General features: G+C 37.7%; 3 protein-coding genes across 3 annotated transcripts; 2 read left to right on the plus strand and 1 right to left on the minus strand.

Moving 5' to 3' along the window:
- Positions 1-26: 26 nt before the first annotated feature.
- LOC137123467 (dynactin subunit 6-like) lies at positions 27-2793 on the plus strand. Its single transcript, XM_067497200.1, has 7 exons — positions 27-162; positions 380-444; positions 591-696; positions 847-932; positions 1025-1072; positions 1166-1308; positions 1688-2793. The coding sequence occupies exons 1-7, from the start codon at positions 134-136 to the stop codon at positions 1778-1780; spliced, it is 570 nt and encodes a 189-aa protein (XP_067353301.1). The 5' UTR covers positions 27-133; the 3' UTR covers positions 1781-2793.
- On the minus strand, positions 2283-14919 carry gtf2e2 (general transcription factor IIE, polypeptide 2, beta). The gene is made up of 8 exons (XM_067497198.1): positions 14700-14919; positions 13805-13965; positions 7294-7376; positions 6617-6724; positions 4656-4838; positions 4439-4532; positions 3830-3945; positions 2283-3666 (listed from the first exon to the last, which is right to left on the minus strand). The coding sequence occupies exons 2-8, from the start codon at positions 13962-13964 to the stop codon at positions 3547-3549; spliced, it is 864 nt and encodes a 287-aa protein (XP_067353299.1). The 5' UTR covers position 13965; positions 14700-14919; the 3' UTR covers positions 2283-3546.
- Positions 7898-11725, plus strand: smim18 (small integral membrane protein 18). The gene is made up of 2 exons (XM_067497202.1): positions 7898-8440; positions 10606-11725. Exon 2 carries the CDS (start codon positions 10611-10613, stop codon positions 10923-10925), a length of 315 nt encoding a protein of 104 aa, XP_067353303.1. The 5' UTR covers positions 7898-8440; positions 10606-10610; the 3' UTR covers positions 10926-11725.
- Positions 14920-19628: the final 4709 nt, after the last annotated feature.

A 19628-nucleotide genomic window follows, 5' to 3' on the forward strand; every position in this document is an offset into this window, starting at 1 on the left:
ATTGAGCAGATCATAAATTAGGCCAGTACCGTGATCATATTAATGCTACTGGCGCATGCGCTGTAGTAGCAAGGAGTCTAAATCGATGATCGAGTGAATCAACAGCGTCTCCCATCTGAGTTTATCCATCACAATGGCAGATAAACAAAATGCCCAGAAAAGGTAATATAAATACGTCTCCACAAGATTACACCTCAACGCTTAGATCAAAGTTAAAGGATGTTTTGAAAATGATGATTAAGTAGCTATAATAAAGTGAGTGTTTCGCCGTTTAGAGAGGACTTGTGAAGTGGATCGCTAGCAACATTAGCTAACAGTTAACGTGAAGTTACACACTTTGTGTCGCTTTAACAGCTAACATTATATTATCTTTTTGCAGTGTCAAAATAGCCGCTGGTGCCGTAGTTTGCGTTGAAAGTGAGATCAGAGGAGATGTTACCATAGGTAAGATGTATCGCTTTTGGTCACTGGTCTGTAAGCATTTCTGACTTGAAGAAACTATTTATTTTCAGATCAGACCCCCAGCGAATTTGACAAATTTACCCACTGCCTGTGTGTAACGAAAACTTTTATATTCTCTGTTTCTTTAGGGTCCAGGACAGTGGTCCACCCCAAAGCTCGTATTATTGCAGAGGCAGGGCCTATCGTGATTGGGGAAGGCAATTTGATCGAGGAGCAAGCTCTGATTATCAATGGGTCATTTAAGATCAGATTCCCAGTATATTTGTATTTTACATATACACATTCTTGCATAAGGCTAGTTATTATATAAGGCGGCCTGGTGGCTCAGTGGTAGAACATTGGGTTGGGATGAATTATAACCACAAGCTTTGTTGTACTCTGCAGTTACCCAGAAAACATTACTCCAGATTCTCAGGTGGAACCGAAGACAATGACCATAGGCATCAATAATGTATTTGAAGTTGGTTGTGGTATCCTTTTGACCTGCTGACGATTGTCATTAAGTATGTTATGTAATTGTATGTGACAATGTGTTATTTCATTTTGCCTTAACACCTAACAGTATCACAGGCCCTGAAAATTGGTGACAACAATGTGATTGAATCTAAAGGTAGGATGTCACCTTTGGCTTAGTGCGTGTTCATGTAGGTTGAGACCCGTTGAAAGGGATGAAGTCACTCATTGCCTCCATTTTGTTGTCCAGCTGATGTTGGTAGAAATGTGATCCTCACCAGCGGCTGCATCATTGGAGCCTTTGGTCAGATAAACACCTGTGAGGTCATACCTGAGAACACAGTCATCTATGGCTCTGGATGTATGAGGCGGGTTCAGACAGAGAGACCACAGGTACGGTCACAAATAGTAACACTTGCAGTTAAAGATTTTTTTTGTGACATCTTAATGTTTGTTTAAGCCAAACATTAAACCTTTTATTATTTGCTGTCCAGTTACAAAATGTATTATCTCCTGAATGAGAAGTCAGTACCACCCCTATTTCAAACGAGCTGGGCATTGGTAAACATACCAGGTATAAATTTTAATCAGAGCGAACAAGACGGGGAAGTTGATGCGTCAATTTGTGACTAAACATCAATTGCCTCATTTCATCTAGACATGAATTTGAAGTGAATTTTGGTCTGGCTGCACCATAAGTCTGAAAGCATTTCAACAAACACCCATTTTGTGTGTTTTGCTTACTACAATGTCTATTTTGTTTTCTTAACAGCCTCAGACGCTTCAGCTTGATTTTCTGATGAAGATTTTGCCGAACTACCACCATTTAAAGAAAACTGTTAAAGCAGGCCAACCCACTAGCTAAACTTTAAACTCTAGCTAAACCCATATTTACATGGCTAATGCTTAAAGGAAGAAAAAATGTATATAATTCTTTATCCAGCTTCAGCAATACTTTTTGTCACTGATTTATTTTCTACTTCAACTGCAACAGCTGATTAAGCATTTCATCTTTATCTTGCTGTGCTAATGTAGTATTTTCTATAATTAATTAAATAAATGCAAATAATGTGCACTATATAATAATTTATGACCCCTTAAGTTATGTTTTTTTTTTTAATCGCAAAGTAAGAATCTACATAGATGTTTTTAGTGTGCAGTGGTGTTTCAAAGACCTATAACTAGATAAATGGAACAGAATTAAACAAATTAGACAAATAATTACACTTATCCATTCACTTGGTGTTAAAATTCCAATGTAACATTAGATATGTGTGTGGAAGATAAATGTGTGCCTTTTTTAAGATTATCACTTTGTTTGAAGAAAAAATTAAAGTCAGGTGTTCAGTCAATAAGATCACAATCAGTTGTGAGTCAGGGAGACCCTGCCTTTTTTAATCTTAAACTATCGCAATGTTTAGCTATTCCTGTAAAATGAGGGTACACCAGGTTCTCTAGCACAGCATACTTTTGCCAGAAAAATACTTAAGATCATTTTACAAGAGCCTTTTACACAATAAATAATCAAGTGTTTCTGTTAATGTTCCTTTCATCTAGTTTTAGAACCTTTGGTCATATTAAGGAGAAACTGAGAAAATTCTACAACACTAACACAACACTTTGCTCTTTTCTTTTCTCTGTCAACTTTCCATTCACCCAACCGGTCAAGGCAGATGGCCGTCACCCTGAGCCTGGTTCTGCTGGAGGTTTCTTCCGTTAAAGGGAGTTTTTCCTCTCCTCTGTTGCCTAGGGCTTGCTCCAGGGGGAATTGTTGGGTTCTCTCTATACATCTTTATAGTCTTGACTTTATTATGTAAAGTGCCTTGAGATGACTTTATCGTGGCTTGGCGCTATATAAATAAAGTTGAATTGAATTAATCAGTACTTGAAAGTATTACTTATTCTGAATTTTTCATACATCTACACACTTTAGTCAGTTAAAATACCAACTGCTCTACTAAAATTGTGGAGCAGTCTGTTAATCAAGCAAATCGGCATTATGTTGTAACAGTGTAATTTAATAAAATAAGTTCAAAAAAATCTAGTATTTGAAACCACTATGGCACGATGCTTTAAAGAAAAATAATTTAAATATTTTGTAGTTCCAAGAAGTATGTCCCAAGATGTTACATGCTGGAAGAGAGAACTCAATGCACTGCAAAGCCCAAATCTGTTTTTTGCAATTCCCATAAAAGAATGGAAGGTTGATCTCCAGATAAGAACTACGACCCTCTCAAATAAAACCTTCCACACAGTCGCTCACTCACACACACTACTTTGCAACATACAAAATCAAATTACAAAAAAGGATTTGTACACTTTAGGCCCATTTACATTTTAACTGTAAGGTTGCAGTACCCCCCTTGGGCATTCAGTGTCCAACATGGTCTCAGTACTCCTTTTCTCTTTGTCCTTCAGGTATTACTGAATGATAAACAAAATGAAAAGCACTCCACAACACAGGTGCTATTCACTCCATGTAATACAACTGAGAGGAGTGCAACGATGGCAAATGAAGCTTGTTTGTTTGACATTACATCCAGGGAAATTATTCGTATAATAATGTGGCCAGAGTCTGGTTCTGTAGCCATCTCTAATATACAGATTTTTACAGTAGTGAGGTTAAGGACTTCACTTCTTTGCAGGAACACCATCTGAGTAGTCCTCCAGAACTCCTGCCAAATGGTTGTTGTGGGTCTTGAAGTGTCTCTTTCTTTGCCCACCTTGCTTCTTCCTCTTTTGAACCGGTAACTGTGGAAAAAATAGAAACATAATCAGCAGTGATAGTTTTGCTAAATATAAGTGTCAATGTTGAGTATTAAAATAATAAGGCTTTTATTTTCATTAAAAAGAATCAGTACATGTTTATTCAAATGTAAAGATTAGAATGAAAAACCAAGCAACTGAACCTTACCACTTTCTTTGGTCCCGTTTCTTGCATGGAGGTGATCCCTTGTTTTTTCAGGTACTCCTCAATCTTTTCTTCATCCATGGAATCAACTGGAACACTCCTCCACAGCTTTTGAAATTCTACAATTTAGATTTTTGTTTTTTTTTAAGGAAGCAATTCATTTGATTAAACATCTAAAATTATTATTTTTTTTTTTTCATTATTTCAAGATATTGGCCTAAAGTATTGAAATAACACAACCCTGGATAAACTTGACATATATATACATATGCTCAGTATGTAACATGAAAGCTCAAGTAATAATTTTCAGATTAAAAAGTAATAATTAAAACCAAATACTACAATACACTATATCTACAGTAACATGCTAACAATAATAAACAATTGCTGAATTATCAATTTAGGATTAATATTCTAATCACTTCTGTCTCAGCAACACAACACATTCATAATAAACTAAATTGTAACTCAAAAGACACAAAATTAAGAAATCTGAGTTCGAATTTGCCTTTCAGAACATACAGAGGCAGAAAGACAGGGAGCCAAGACAGAGACTGACAGATAAAGTGCAAGCCATATTGCAATTGACAGACAAAGATGACTAATTCTCACCTTCATCTACCACAAACTGGCAGTGCTTGTCATTGTAGAACAGGATCTTTTTCTTGTCTGGTCTTGTAACAAAAATGATCTGATCTCCCAATGCCTGTGAACAGTCACATGAATGCTTATATCTTTTAAGAATATCTTTACCGTTTAGTCACAGTCTCCTTCTTCATACCCATGTACTGTGTTCATCCCTTTAATATTATCTTTATTATGAGTTTACCTTAATGGCCTTAGCTGCATTGGGCAGCCCCTCCTCGACGTCATCCAGCAGCACTCCCCCTAGGCCTAGCTGGTCGTGTTTGTCCAGTAGCCTCAGTAAGGCTTTCTTGTCCTTGAGGTTGTACTTGGGTTTAAAGCCGTATGTCCCATCCCGGATGTCGATTTTGGGATTGTTGACCAACGCCTTGCCAGGAAAATGTGCACATGATTTAATGTTTAAAATCTTTAGTAAAAGCCCAGGGAGCAGACATGTAGAAGAATTCAGCTTATTTTCATACGTTTCCTTTTTAAGAAAGAAACACATCTTAATGTATATTTACATTGCAAATATTTTTAAAGGATTTAGAATTGACATGTCTCGAGCTGAGGCTCAAGACAATGTACAGTCATGTGCAAAAGTTAGTATGTAAAAACATCTGATAGCAACGACTCTTAATATTACACAAATACAATCACAGACAAACAAGCATATGTACCTTTTTCACCATGCCATTATTTAACAAAATAGAAAAAAAAAGTATCCCCCATGATTCAAAGCTTGTAGATTCAGCTTCAGCAGCAATGACTTGAAGTAATCGTTCATTGTATGACTTTATTAGTATGTCACATTGTTGTGGAGGAATTTTTCTTCGTCTCCATTTTTCTTCGCTTCGAACATTGCTTCAGTTTATTGAGCCTTTCGGGCATTCACAGCTCACTTAAGGTTGTACAACTGCATTTCAATTGTGTTGAGGGGTAGACTCAGACTAGGCCATTCCAAAACCTGGATTCTCTTATTTTACAGCCATTCTGATGTAGATTTAGTGATGAGATTAAGATTATTATCCAAACAAATTTCAGCTAAGCTTTAGTTGTCAGATAGATGGTCTCACATTTGCCTCTAGAATACTCTGGTATAGAGAGGAGTTTATGGTTAACTGACTGCAAGGTCCTGTCCAAATCATCACCCCTGTCTCGCTGTACTTGACAGTGGAAATGTGGTGTTTCTGCTGTAATGCTGTATGCATTATGCCGGCATTAAGGGCAAACAACTCCACTTTGGTTTCATCTTTTCTGAGCTTTCATGTTCTTTTAAGAGAGGAGGCTTTGTCTTTGTCCTGGCAACCCTTACAGATAAACCATAGTTGTTCAGTCTTCTTCTAAGTGAGCCTCATGGACTCAAACATGCTCAGTGAGGCCTGAAGGGTCTCAGATGTAGCGCCTGTTTTTTTTTTTTTTTTTTGTACTTCTGAGCATTGCATATACAATCTGACCTTGGGGTGAATGTAGTGTGACGTCCACTCCTGAAGAGATTGGCAACTGTCTTGAATACTTTCCACTACTGAATAATCTTTCTCACTGTAGAACATGGGACTCCAAATGGTTCGCAAATGGCTTTATAGCCCTTTCCAGATTGATCTGCAGCAACAATTGCTTCTCTAAATTCATTGCTTATGCCGTACCCTTTCAGCTGAATTCTGGAAAAACTTCTGCTTTTATAGAGGTCTGCTGACGATCAATTATTCAATGAATCGTGATTAGCAGCACCTAGCTGCAACTGACCCTTTCAAATCTTATAGATACACTTAGTATTGCCCACGTGTTTTTTTCTTTTTGGCTTCAATTTTGTTAATTAAATAATGGCAAGATGAAAAAGTTGTAGGCTGTTGTTTATCTGAGGTTGTACTTGATAACAAGACCTGATTTTTATAATGTGCTTACACAAAAAAGATAGAATTTAAAAACTAGGTGATAACTTTCGCACATGATTGTATGTTGATTGTCAGCTTCAGAAACTCAAATTTTTCTTCAGGTCATGCAGTTTTTCTGACCAGTGACAACACATTCTTCGACCATGTAATGAATGCTGCGTTGTGTGTTGTTGACACTGACTCACATCAGTGTGAAAAAGGCCAAGGAAATTATTCTCCTCCTCATTAAAGTATAGCATTCTCGGGGAAAAGAGAAAAAAAAAAAACTTACCTCAGTCATGAGCCACTGTTTCTGTTTCATGCTGATGTCAAGAAGTTTGGTCTCATCTAGAATCTCTTCTAGGGTCAGGAAGTGTGTGTCACCATTCTGATGCCTGGTCTGACAGTCGAAGATAGAAAATATATGAATTTACATAAATCACAAACCCGCAGTCAACTACAGCATAATCTCACTTTCCACCTATTTTAAAATGTAAGCAATTCTTAATCCTACGCCTTTAACATGGTTTTAGCCAAACGTCCACACTGATTTTATGCTTGACATCCAACTGTCAGGGTATTTAATGCGATTTAAATCTTTGTATTCAACAGATGGCAAAAATAAAAAAATGCAACCATTCAAAGAAAATCTGTGTGAGTTCTGTAGCGAGGAATGAGTCAGAAAGCTTGTGACAGGCCTGGTTGCCCCTTCACAAAGCTGCAGCGTGATAAACAAGCTGTTTATGCTGTGCGCAAAATTATCGGGACCAAATGTTACATAGTGGTCACAAGTGACTGACTTGATTAACATATTAGACAAGTGAAGCTTTTATAGACCTTTGATAGAGACGACAACCTAAAATCTTCCAATCAGGGGGATGCTGCTAATGCAAAGTTTAATACACTAACACAATAACAAAATTATAAGAGAAAGCTCCTTTCAAAAAGACACAGACTCCCAAGTTGTACCTTCATATAATTGACAATCTTGGCCAGGCAGCCAAATTTGTAACCGGAGCTTGTCTTGATGTTAAAGTTGCCATTACTAGACTCTGTGAAGAAAAAGAAAGAACAGTTTAGACAAACAATTTCAATATCATATTATTTATTTTAGAAGCTGACGCCAGTGAACTAATATAAACAGATGCAAACCAAAAGTTATTTTTTAAAATAGCAACCATTTGTTTGGTTGAAAAACTGATTAAAATAATTTCTACATGATTTCCATGCCAGCTTGTCTCAAAACCAAATTATAATCTATCATTTTGTATGAGGCTACTAACATTTATAGGATGAGGCTATAATTTTATTGTATACTTTACCTTCAACATACTTGATGTTACAGATTTAAAGATTTAAAATTATTGTTGATTGTAGGTTTTAAACAGGCAAAATCTACATTTTCCCAATAATACAAACTTAATCAATAATGGCAGTAGTTAGGTGATTTGTTTTTAAATGATCAGTGTTTTTTTTTTCCATTTTGTTTTTTTATTTATTTTCTGAACAGCAATAGAACTCAAGTACAAAAGGAATATGTTACATCAGGCTTTTGCTGCAGAGCTGAAACTCATTTGTTGGATTGTTTATGAGTTTTAGCCTTTAAATTGATTTGATGACCATAGGAAATAACCTTAAACAAGAATGTAATAAAATTATCATAAACTATTATATGTATGATATAGGAGAGTAATTTTGGTAAGAGTAATCTGAATTTGAGCCAGTTGGTCCTATTCTCTGTTAGAGTCCAATAATACTGCCTACCCTGGAGACTTGATATTGTAGGTGGGTGCTGCTGAACTGTGGGCGGGACACTGAAATAATGACAGGCCAGTTAACAAATGGTGCAGAGGAAGGTCTAAAAGAAAAGAGCCAATGATGGACAGAAGCCTGTGCCTTTTCGGCGGAGACAAGAAGAGCTGCAAGGTGTGGCAGAGAGCGTGAGCAAGTGCACGAGCAACGGCTGCAAGCGCGTGAGAGTGCTAAGGAGCAAAACAGGTCGAGGAGTGAAGGCGGAGGAGGGAAAGAGTGGAGCACAGAGCGATAGGTGGAGCACTGCACAGAGGGGAGTGCATCTTTACACTTGCATCTTTTTAAGATTGGGCCATAGATACAGGTGAGTGTATATTTTTCATATTAGCAGCATCACAACAGGGTTTGTTTGAGATTAGCATATATCACATGATTTTGAGGTATGGGGTGTAGGCTGTTGCCAGTCTCACCGTATCAGTAATCCAGGGTGCATCATACATATTTAAATGCAACAGATCTATTTACAAAGCCAATGCCTTTTGCATTACAGACAGCTAAAATTGCATATCACCATAGCAATCAACAATGTGAGGCTCTTTAGGATCTTTAAGTGTCAATTTTAATATTGACGCCAACACTGAACTAACACATAGTTCATTAAATAAACATGATCAGTCTGTCTGGATGCTCCGTGCTTTAATACGAAGCAGCAGTGTGTTTCTATGTCTGTGCGCATACATGTGCATAATGTTGGTGTTTTTGGAAATGCTTGACTTAAAATGCAGCTCTCCAGACAAATCAATGAGGGACTGACAGCTGTGAGGAATCGGCCAGGGACCTCAAAGCATGCATGTGTGGGGGGGTGGGAGTGTGTGTGTGTGTGTGTGTGTGTGTGTCACAGCCACTGTGCAGCAAGAGAGCAATATCCAGTCCTACAACACCTTTAGGAGCTTGGCTGGGAAGGGGCTCGTTTAGGATGAGACAACAGATGCTGCAAGAAGCCAATCTGTCCTTGTGTGTGTGAGTGTGTGTGTGTCTACTTTAACAAAAGAAAGGAGCAGAGACACCATACACGGGCAATATCGGGCAAAAATATTTAGTAAAAAAAAAAAAAGGGTTGTTGTCATGGCAATGAGTTAAAGTGAAACTGGTTGATATTATGAGATGGGTTTGCCATAAGAGGATGCTAGACAGGAAAAAGGGAGTTCAACTGTTCAACTGAGCATGAAATACGATGCAACACTCTCATATACTGCACAATGATGTGCCATTTAGTAGACCAATTAGTAGTTTACCATAAATGTAGCTAAGAATTTATTTTCCTTCTACTGGAAGCAGGGGAATTAAAGAAATAACCACATAAATATTTTTCTAGACAATATGTGTAAAGCAATTTCAAAACAATCTAATTAACTCTAATTAAAAAACTGCAACTAATAGCTGCCTTTCCTTTTTCCTTCCACAGTTTGCTGTGTTTGGTCACCACTGCAGGAATATAACCTAAGAACTTTTTAATAATGTTACGGGTGAACTCAATTCATGAAACAGTTTCACTTGTAAAAGTAACACAGAGGACTTTTTTTACACTCTCACAGGGATACTTCACCTGTGACTGCAACTCTCTCACACATACAAATTAGATATTACAAAGCTACAACCTACGTATCTGAAACCATGTTTTATAACACGTTGTAAGACCTGTTAATATTGTTCAGTTACAGAATAAATTCTAGAAAGGAAATTTACATGAATAGTGTAGTGCTGAAGGAAGCATTTGTGCTCTGTTGTCACTCAATCTGGGTTAGCTACCTTGATCACAGCATGTTTAAGAAACTGAGTGTGAATGTGTGTGTTTAGAACATGTACTGTGTATATGTGTGTGGGCAGACATACTGGCATCCTGTTCCCTGAGGATTAAAATTTGTAGGCGTTGGCTCTCAGTGTGAAAGAAAGAGACAGATGGCCTGACAATAATGTCCAGGCTACAGAACACCTTTTAGCTTTCTAATCAGACTGTAACTAACTACAGCATATTGGGATCCGTCAGCCATTATGGCCAAAAGAGTGGAAAACCAACTGTAGACACTGCTTTTTTCTCTGCGCCCATCCTTTTCTACCAGCTTTTAAGTCTATTTTTGGTCTGAGAAAATAGGCTCATTAGAGTTTGTGCTCTTTTGCTCCAATAACACACTGTCTTCTCATGCAAGGAAAAAATCTTTCTGTGACGACAGATTTATGTAGAGGTATATTATTCCAAGTACTGCCATTATCTATTACTACAAAATAAAGTGGAGTAACCCTGATAGTTTTAGGAGAGCAAAAGACTTTCCAATATGTTTGTGGTCCCAAGTGAGACAATGTAATTTTTATGATCTATGGATAATTATTTTGCTTTTAATGTTATGCTTGTATTTATTTGTTGCTAACATCCTAGACCTACAGAGTCCAGTATCCAATTAACATCTAATAAATTATATTACTTTCACTTTGCGGTAAATCTTTCTCCTTGATTTTGTTGTTTCCAAACAGAAATAATGGCCAACATCACAACCACTGTGCACCCAAGTAGTCTCCAAGAGGTGGTTCCGCTATCTGGCATTTCCTTGCAGGTCCAGGAAGTCTACCCCTTTCACGATGGTTGGAATGTTGCCTGTTTCATCATCCTTCTGCTCTTCATCCTCACTGTCCTCTCTTTAGCTGCCCTGGCTGTACTCTATGAGTTACTGGACTGTGGGTGCTGTGCCAAAGGGAAGACACATCACCAGCTACAGGAGGAGGGACCAGGAAGCTGCAGCAAGCTCATGACTAGCATTTGCAAGGAGTCAGAATCCCACACTGAGGTGGTATAGAAGTAGCAACGATGAGAAAAGGAAGAGTAGAAATTTAGATTTCTTTCTGAATTGGGCAATACCACAGTGCTGACCCCAATGTCCTGAGAAATGAACTTCTTAAAATGCCTAATAGTGGTTCAGCTGGTCACAGTTCAGAGGAAGCAGTGGGAAAAGAGAGAAGATAACAGAGATGTCAAAAAGGAAGTGGGAAGTTTTTCACACATTTGGAACAAATCTAAATAGTTTTTTATTTAAGTTAGGAGGGAACTTTCATACAATTGCATCAACTACCACATGACACACAGAACAGACCCTTAAAACCATTCTACCACAAGAAGCTGAGAGCCAATAAATAGACACAATCATAAATAATGTCAGATAATGCATTAAATGAACGTATATAGAGTAGGAAATTGGCAAAAATATGTTGAAGTAACACTAAACAGATCTAACATTAGCAAATTTAAACGGGTTTCCTAATAAACATCTGCAAATAATCTTCATTCATGGTAACAAGTTGTACACAGAAAAAAATGCCCAAATGACCTGAATTTTCAAGGTTCCCAAAATCACCTGCCTCAGATGCTTTTATCAAGCTTAGCTGGAAATCATCATTGCTTTCGATAAAGCCTGTATTTCTTTGTTCGTCAGTAAATTGTGTACCAGTGTTGTCAACATGTTAAGCATTGCAAGATTATTTGATGACAAGTGAAACTTGGTTGCTGCACACTGATGTACATTATCATCTCATATTGAGCACAATGTATGGTTTCATTTGCCTTACCACAAAATGCCTAATAAACTGTCACTGAAGTGTGCACCATTTCTTTTTTCCCCACATAAAGCAAGAAGCTGGACCTCTGCAATTAATTGAATGATATGTTTTTGTAGTTGTAGTTGATACTGCTCAATTTCTAATTCTAACATGATGGATTACTTTATTTATAAGCAAAAACAGTTTACATATAAAACTTCCACGCATTCAACCACAAAAAACAGATGTAAGCGATATCAATTTACCATTCAGGCTGTTTTCTGATCATTTAGTTGTGTGGAAGAGAGGAAGCCTTCATATGAGTTCAAAAGATTGGAAAAATAAAAATTTTGCATGGGTTTAATGAAGTGGTGTCATAATAGTTTATAAGTAGGCAATATGCACATGCAAACAAACTATACTAGTTTGAAAGATCTTATCAAAATACAGCAAATAATGACAACAAAAAAACAAAATGTTGGGGTTTTATGTTTGAGGCGTCTAAAAAAACAAAACAAACAAAAAAACAGACCCACAATACCAGAACGTGGTATTCTCTTAGCTAGTGTAATTACATAGTAAAAAAAAAAAAAATATCAGTATCAGCTCTATAAATACTGGGTGGTGCATTCCTATTGACAATGAAAAGTAGAATGAGGATGAGTACTGTGTTACTGATAGCCTGGTGTCAGTGGAATCATGGCTTCTACGTGCACCCTAACCACTTACAACACCAGGAAAAGCAGTTTCATTTAACAATGATACACGTCATTTCACCATCTCTAGCTCCTGCTAGAGCAGCCCTGCTGAATGCTAGATCACCAGGTAACAAAACTTTTATTTTAAAGGATTTCTTAATGTCCTGTCGTTTGGATTTCCGCTGTGAAATGGAAAGATGGGTGACGGTCAGTGAGTCCAGTGCTTTTTGTGAACTTGCCACCTGGTTGTACTTATTTTAACTCTTAACAGGTCACACCAACAGCGCCTTATTCCAGCTTTCAGATGAACTTATTTGAGCTGGGTTCTGTCCCCCTCGCGTTGTGCGCTGTTAGAACGCCCAAGTACAATAGACACTTTATTGGTGACTTTGCTTACTTTTTGGCAGGAATAATGCCTAAATTTCAGTTTTAATACTTGAAGATTTCACATGTGTCGCTCCGAGAGGCCATTGGCCAAAGACTTTTTAAATCTCATTGATACATTTAATCTTGTACAGTATTTGTCTAATTTCACAAAAGAACGTGGGAACACTCTTGATCTCATCTAAACACACTGTTTTACTGTTTTTAACCTTGAAGGCTGTGATGCTGTGTTTTCAGACCATATGCCTGTTGTTTTTAACCTGACTCTTCCCTGTCATATGGCTAAATCAGGTGCTCCTGGACAACGCTGTTATTATTATTATTATTATTAACATTATTAACTCCTCTCTGCTGCACAGTTCTCTGCTGTTTCCAGTCATAACTCAGTAATTAGCCCAACTGGTTCCCTGTGCTTTGATTCGGATGTTGAGGCATTATCCAAACGCTTTAATACAACCTGTCAAACCATATCGGATACTGTTACCTGACTGAAAACAAGGCATCTAAACCCAGATATGAGCACTCAGCAAAAGTGGAAGAAAGACAAGTTACAGGTGTCTTTCCAGATGTTAAGGCATTTTTATCAGAGAACTGTGAAAGCTGCTAGTATCAAGTATTTTTCTTAAGTTATTGTTTCTGCCACAACCCTCGTGTTTTATTTAAAACTATAAACTCTATCCTTAATGTCCCTCAGTCAACTTGTCTGAAGAACTCTGCTGAGGTGTGTGAGAACTTCATGAGTTTCTTCATTGATAAGTTTGTGAGCACCTTTAAACACATTACTTCTCCTTAGCGTTTAACTTAGTTTGAGAGGTTGGCTTTCGCAGTTTTTTTTTTTTACTGTTTTCTTTTATTGTTTATAGCTTTGTTTTATATTTGTTTTTATGTCTGTTCCTGTAAATGTATTATATCTATAATTCTTATATGTGTTTTATTTGTCTTTATGTTAGTGTACAGCACTTTGGTCAACTGGGTTGTTTTTTTAAGGTGCTATATAAGTAAAGTTGGATTGGATTGAATGGTGTTTCATAAACCATTAAAAAAAGACTTCCTTCACTTACCAGCGCTGTGTTTGGACCCTGATGAGCTCTCTTTATCAACTTTGGGCTTCTTCTTCTTGTGTGAACCAGAATCTGAGGCAGCCTGTCTTTTCTCTACAGCTGGAGTGGACAGAGCTCTCTTCTTGAACAGCTCCCTCTCCCTCAGTAGAGCTGGGTCCATCCTAGTTTACAAAAAAGAAACCATTTAATAAAGATCACAAGAACAAACACTCCAAATAAAGCAGATCATTTTCAGTGTGCAATAACTAAAAGGAAAAATGTTTCCAATACAGTGCAGAAAGAGACATCACCATTTATGAGAGCTGTTAATTGGGTTTGGAGCTCTAAGGTAGCAACGTGCTGGTAAGATCTTATTGACACCCTCATCTCCACCTTCTGTGCATTGTGTACGTTTTCCCTCAACTACAAGTTCACATGAAGCATTTCCAGTGCAGCAGACTACAAAAGTCCTCACCTTAACGTAAATGGATGACAGTTTTGAGGTCCTTTTACTAAATTTGCACCACCTATGCACAAGGTTATCCATAATATTAGACCAGAAGCAAATTCGATGAATACGGACGATCGACGCACTTGCACCAATTTAAACTCAAGTTAGTGTTGGGTAGGAAAAGGTATAGTCCCCAAAAATGTTATTAAAATGCTAATTTCAATATTAGCTTTAGCAAGTTCGTTTACATAGTAACCTATTCACGTTAGTCGGTAGAGTTATTTAGGTTCATCTAGCGCTGTTGCTCCATTTCAAACCCACAAACACATATAGCCAACAAAACGTTCTATACTTCAAACAGGCAGCGTTTGATACAAACATGTCAGCAGCTAAATGTAACAACGCAAACTGCCAATTGGCGTTTTAGTTAGCATTAGCTTGACGATGTGTTCAATGGTGTCTTACCTCACACAGTTCCCCTTTTCAGACAATCTGACGGGATAATCCACGAGCAGGTGTAATTTCAGAAGATATAGGACAGAGGGAAAATATTTCCTTGGGATAATCACCGCTTTGTGCTCTTCGTTTAAAGATAATACACGTTTACATCAGCAAACTAACTCCAAACACAAAACATTTCATTTTCCTCTCAGGATGCACTTCCGTTTGTTGTTCGATTTCTCGAATATCGACAGCCAGTGCCTGGACGACGTCACCGCGTACCGGTTTAAAGTAAAATACCACGGATGGTATGAAAATCTGCTTAGCATGATAGAAGAAGAGCAATTACTGGAACAATGAACACTATTATTATAAGTACTAGATTAAGCACTAAATTAATAGTAATTACTGGAACTGGAAATGGCAACAAAAGGAAAGACCAAGTTCGAAAGAGCTTTTGATAATATATTTATTCTCAGACTGTGACATGTCCTAACATATTAAGTTGCTTTGAAGGTGCTTCATTTTGGCACCCAAAGTAATCTTAACAGTCTAACAACCAAAGAAACAGGTGTTTAGTGTGCTATATTTTTTTCTAAACATGTACAAATTACAATTCAAATTGAATACTAATTAATTTCAAGGATATACTATTCATCGATGGACAGAAAATGCAAGATAATATGATTAAAGATAATATAGTTTGAAAGTAGTGCATATTAGTCGCAGCTCCTTGTAGTTTGGGCCGCTGAAATTGAGAGACACTATGCCATCACCAGGTCGCCATCTAGCGGTTTGTTTGTGCTACTGTGTCGACCACAAGCAAGTTATACTGACAAGATAAGATCTCTGAAAATCAATCTGTGCTGCGGGTGTTCTAAAATGTTTGTGGTCTTGCCAAGTGGATATTTGAAGTTAGAATTAGCGTAATGGAATTCAATTTTATACCTCTGCCACCAAAAGTGGCTGAAAGTGGTGAGAAAAAATTTTTTTTGATAGAGAAACCATCTGAACTGTACATGGAAGATTTTAAAGCCAAGTACAGACAGGCTAGGCTGACAAGAAAAACATATCACTGCAAGCATATGATAGAGGAAAACACCTGACAGGCAAACTATGAGGAATACACTACTGCATGCTGCCTGGTCAGTTAGATTCCCTACATACCACAACAAACAGGAGAAACTGTGTGTAAGTAAAAATCTATAGGTCTAAAGTGACTAAAGGGGTTTTAAAGTGAGGCTCCTACAGCACTTCTCCTCTGGCATCTTTTCAAAGAAAAATTCTACTCCCTGAAGGATTTGACTGTTATTATGTGGATACTTTACTGCACTACTGCATGCTGCCTGGTCAGTTAGATTCCCTACATACCACAACAAACAGGAGAAACTGTGTGTAAGTAAAAATCTATAGGTCTAAAGTGACTAAAGGGGTTTTAAAGTGAGGCTCCTACAGCACTTCTCCTCTGGCATCTTTTCAAAGAAAAATTCTACTCCCTGAAGGATTTGACTGTTATTATGTGCCTACAGTGCAACTTTGGCCATGACTAAGCTATAATCTCTGTAGCATATTGATCAATAAACATGATTTAGCCTTTCTTGTGACTGAGATGCTATATTTCAAGCTGAAGCTGATGCAAGTTCCAAATTGCCAAAACTACATTCCCTCCTATACTGTTGAATGACTCCAAGCACATCAGCTCATCAAAGTAAATCTGGTATTTGCTGACTGAGAAAGGAATTCAACTCCACCACTGGGTAATCAGGTGAAAGAAGAAGTGAGATAAGGCTGTAGCATAACCATCCCACCAAAGCAAATAAAGAGCTAAGCACCCAGAGGCAGCAGAGTGGTGAATATAAGCCACAGACCATGGTTCAACCATGGTTTTCTGCTTAAACTATAGGAGTGGAATACAGGAGATTTTCCCCAAATGAGTTCCCAATTCCTGCACATGCGTAAGCTTTTGTGCATGGATTAAGTGGCACAGCATTTAACCAAAAGGACGTTCTTTCGAGTTTAGGAATTGTTCATTTCAAATTCAAACCTCCCTAAATATTGTATTTCACAGCCACCTTTTATTAGTGTGATTGACTTGACGGTACAAGTGTGTTTTCTTAATGACCCCAATTGCTTTGTGGAGTGAAACCCATTGCATACATGTCCAATAGTATTTCTGTGTTGGTGGGATTTCGGGGGTCTTTCCCACCTCCAGTGTGTGATTTAGAAATGGAAAAGTAAAAATCAAATGAATTTAAATTTAACAAATGGTATAATGCTGAGGCTTTTACTGGTTGTTATCACATTCATTTCCACACACAGATACTGAGTCCTCAATGTACTGGACAATGTAGCGAGAGAAAATTTCCAAAACTGAAACTGATTTCCAGTGTTCAACTGTATGCTGTGTGGTTGTCTCTCATGCATTTATTATAAGGATGTTAGCATGTGCATGTAAAGCAAGCAGCTCTCTGGCTGCTTTTTCAGATTTAGTTTTTGATGTTATTGTATCCACCTCACAAAACAATGAGATATTTAAAGTGTATTATTAGCTACTCTGCAGGGATGTGAAAGTTTTAATAGGGGTGTGTGTTCATGTCTGTATACATTAGATATTTCTGGCCTCATACCTGCCATCTGTTCGTCTGCCTCAATATAAAAAGCTTTAGATGATGATATTAGAAAAATCTCAGCATGAACTTAGGTGTGTTTGTGTGCATGTGAGTCCTTGGTTGACACAAGTCCTTGGTTGAGCACATTACGCATAAATAAATTTCCTCATTCCTTTCACAACTAGTATTGCAGAAAATTTTTTGCTATCTGTGCAGGTAGAGAACAACTAAGGACATAAAAACAGGGGTCGGTTCATCCATTTTTTAGAGCAAATTAGCATCTCCAAAACTCCCAATTAATGATTCAACAGGCCAGTCAAAGAAGTGAGCCCTCATGAATGATTAAATATGTGCTAACCTAATTTCGGGCATAATCCACAATGAATGACTTACGCTGTTAGTCATAGCAGAAAGAGAATTGAGTAAAAAGAGAGAATATTAAGACATCAGGGAATATTCTGCCTTATGAAGTGACAAACATAAATTTTTCTGACTTGCAAAGCTCAACCTCATTACTTGGGTTTCAGTCACTTTCAATCCACAACAGCACAGGCAATTCAAAGTATAACCATGGCCAATTAGAACGATGCTGTCACTCTGGAACGAATTGAACTGGGGACTGAGTTAGGCACATTTTAGGACTCAGCATGTTTTCTTCATTATTCTGCAGAGGTTTGTTGATTTGTTTGGTAGAAACTGAGAAAGATGGTCATTTAATAGTAGGTGTGTGCATATGTACAACTGAGGAATGGGGAGGCATCTGTGTATCGTGTGCTACAGTTACGTAGTCAGAAAGAGAGAGAGAGAGAGAGAGAGAGAGAGAGAGAGAGAGAGAGAGTGAGAGAGAGAGAGAGAGAGAGAGAGAGAGAGAGAGAGAGAGTGAGAGAGAGAGAGAGAGAGAGAGAGAGAGAGAGAGAGAGAGAGAGTCAGTGCTGTAATCGAGAGGTGAGAAGTAATATCAAAGAGATGAGACGAGTAAAGTCCTGGAGCCGAAGCCAACCAGTGCAAATCCCTGTGGAAGAGAAAATCTCTGACAGCTTTCAATTACAACAGAATGTGTGTGTGCATGTACAGTATGTGTGTGTGCGTGCACTACCTATCAGCACTTCTGGGCTTCGCTGACAGTTCTATGTCACAGCTTCTGAATTGAAAGTATCCTATGTACACATGAAGAAGTCAACAGACACACACGCCCACACACTCACATACACACACACTGTTTTCCTCTCATTTTCTTTTTCCTCCTCTGTCTCGTTCTCGCATTTGTCTGTGCTGTGCTCTCAGTTGTCTGGGTTGAACTGTTGTTGGACTGCTAAAGCGAAGGAAAGAAAAGGCAGCTACTGAACTCTGGAACTCAGTGTACTGCTGTACATTGTGTAGGTGTATCTAATCTGTGCCCATGAGTGTAGAGATAGTTGCATTGCAGTCTTCACTGAGGAAGCAAAAGACCATGAGCACTACAAGCGAGGATGATGACACGGTGATAGAAGCCCATGCTCCTGGTCTGGCTTACAGTTAAACAAGCAGCGGTGAAGGATGTCATTACTAGAATATTGCTGAACGTGCAGCACCATAAATAACATGGTTAAATGTATATTGAAGCCTGAACTAAATAACATATAGATGCACAAATTTATATCCCTGTGTGACAGCTAAACCTGTCAGTTCATTATTATAGGTGTAAATATGCTCTAATTTGCTTCCATTATCCCACAAAGGCCATTAGTTAGGTTGGTGCACTGATGCTGGGTGAACAATCCTGGCTCACAGAAGTGTTATACTTCATCCGAAAGGGATTTGATGGTGTTGGGTTCAGGATTCTGTGATAAATAATTGCTTTATTCACCCAGCTGTGTGCACTGAGGAAGTGGCACATTGAAGAACAATAAGAAGAATTACACGAACTGACAAAATTAGATATCACTTTTATGACTCAGTATTTGTATTAAATATTAAAACAATATACAAACTGACCGAAAACACACAATTGTATGTGTCCTCATAGTTTTGCCATAGAATACATTACAATACTAAGGTAAGCTTCATATTAGTTAGGAGTGTTGTGTCATTTATTTTTAATACTGGCATGAAAGAAAACTCAAGATGCAATTTATAAATTTTTAAAACATATATTTAGAATACATATTTAGGAATAATTATAATTATTATTATTGACAGTTTATTTTACGTTTAACTTGGGATAAAGGTTGTAATAAAGGATGCCAAATACTGTTGTACTGTAACAGATACTTTTGTGAAATCGAGGAATTTGGTAATTGAACTCTGTATAATTACAGTAACCACAAGGTGGCAGGAGAACAGCACTCTTTTTTTCCTGCAGTTT

The sequence above is a fragment of the Channa argus genome, chromosome 3 (assembly GCF_033026475.1).
Source record: "Channa argus isolate prfri chromosome 3, Channa argus male v1.0, whole genome shotgun sequence".
NCBI lineage: Eukaryota > Metazoa > Chordata > Actinopteri > Anabantiformes > Channidae > Channa > Channa argus.

Excerpts from the sequence above, each read along its gene's own strand:
- gtf2e2 (XM_067497198.1), bottom strand. The coding sequence starts at position 13,964 with ATGGACCCAGCTCTACTGAGGGAGAGGGAGCTGTTCAAGAAGAGAGCT. Across the intron at positions 7,377-13,804 it reads AGGGTCCAAACACAGCGCTG|AGTCTAGTAATGGCAACTTT; the intron begins GTAAGTGAAGGA and ends TTTTCTTCACAG. Across the intron at positions 4,533-4,655 it reads ATGCAGCTAAGGCCATTAAG|GCATTGGGAGATCAGATCAT; the intron begins GTAAACTCATAA and ends GACTGTTCACAG.
- smim18 (XM_067497202.1), top strand. The coding sequence starts at position 10,611 with ATGGCCAACATCACAACCACTGTGCACCCAAGTAGTCTCCAAGAGGTG.
- LOC137123467 (XM_067497200.1), top strand. The coding sequence starts at position 134 with ATGGCAGATAAACAAAATGCCCAGAAAAG. Across the intron at positions 1,073-1,165 it reads CAATGTGATTGAATCTAAAG|CTGATGTTGGTAGAAATGTG; the intron begins GTAGGATGTCAC and ends TTTGTTGTCCAG. Across the intron at positions 1,309-1,687 it reads TTCAGACAGAGAGACCACAG|CCTCAGACGCTTCAGCTTGA; the intron begins GTACGGTCACAA and ends TTTTCTTAACAG.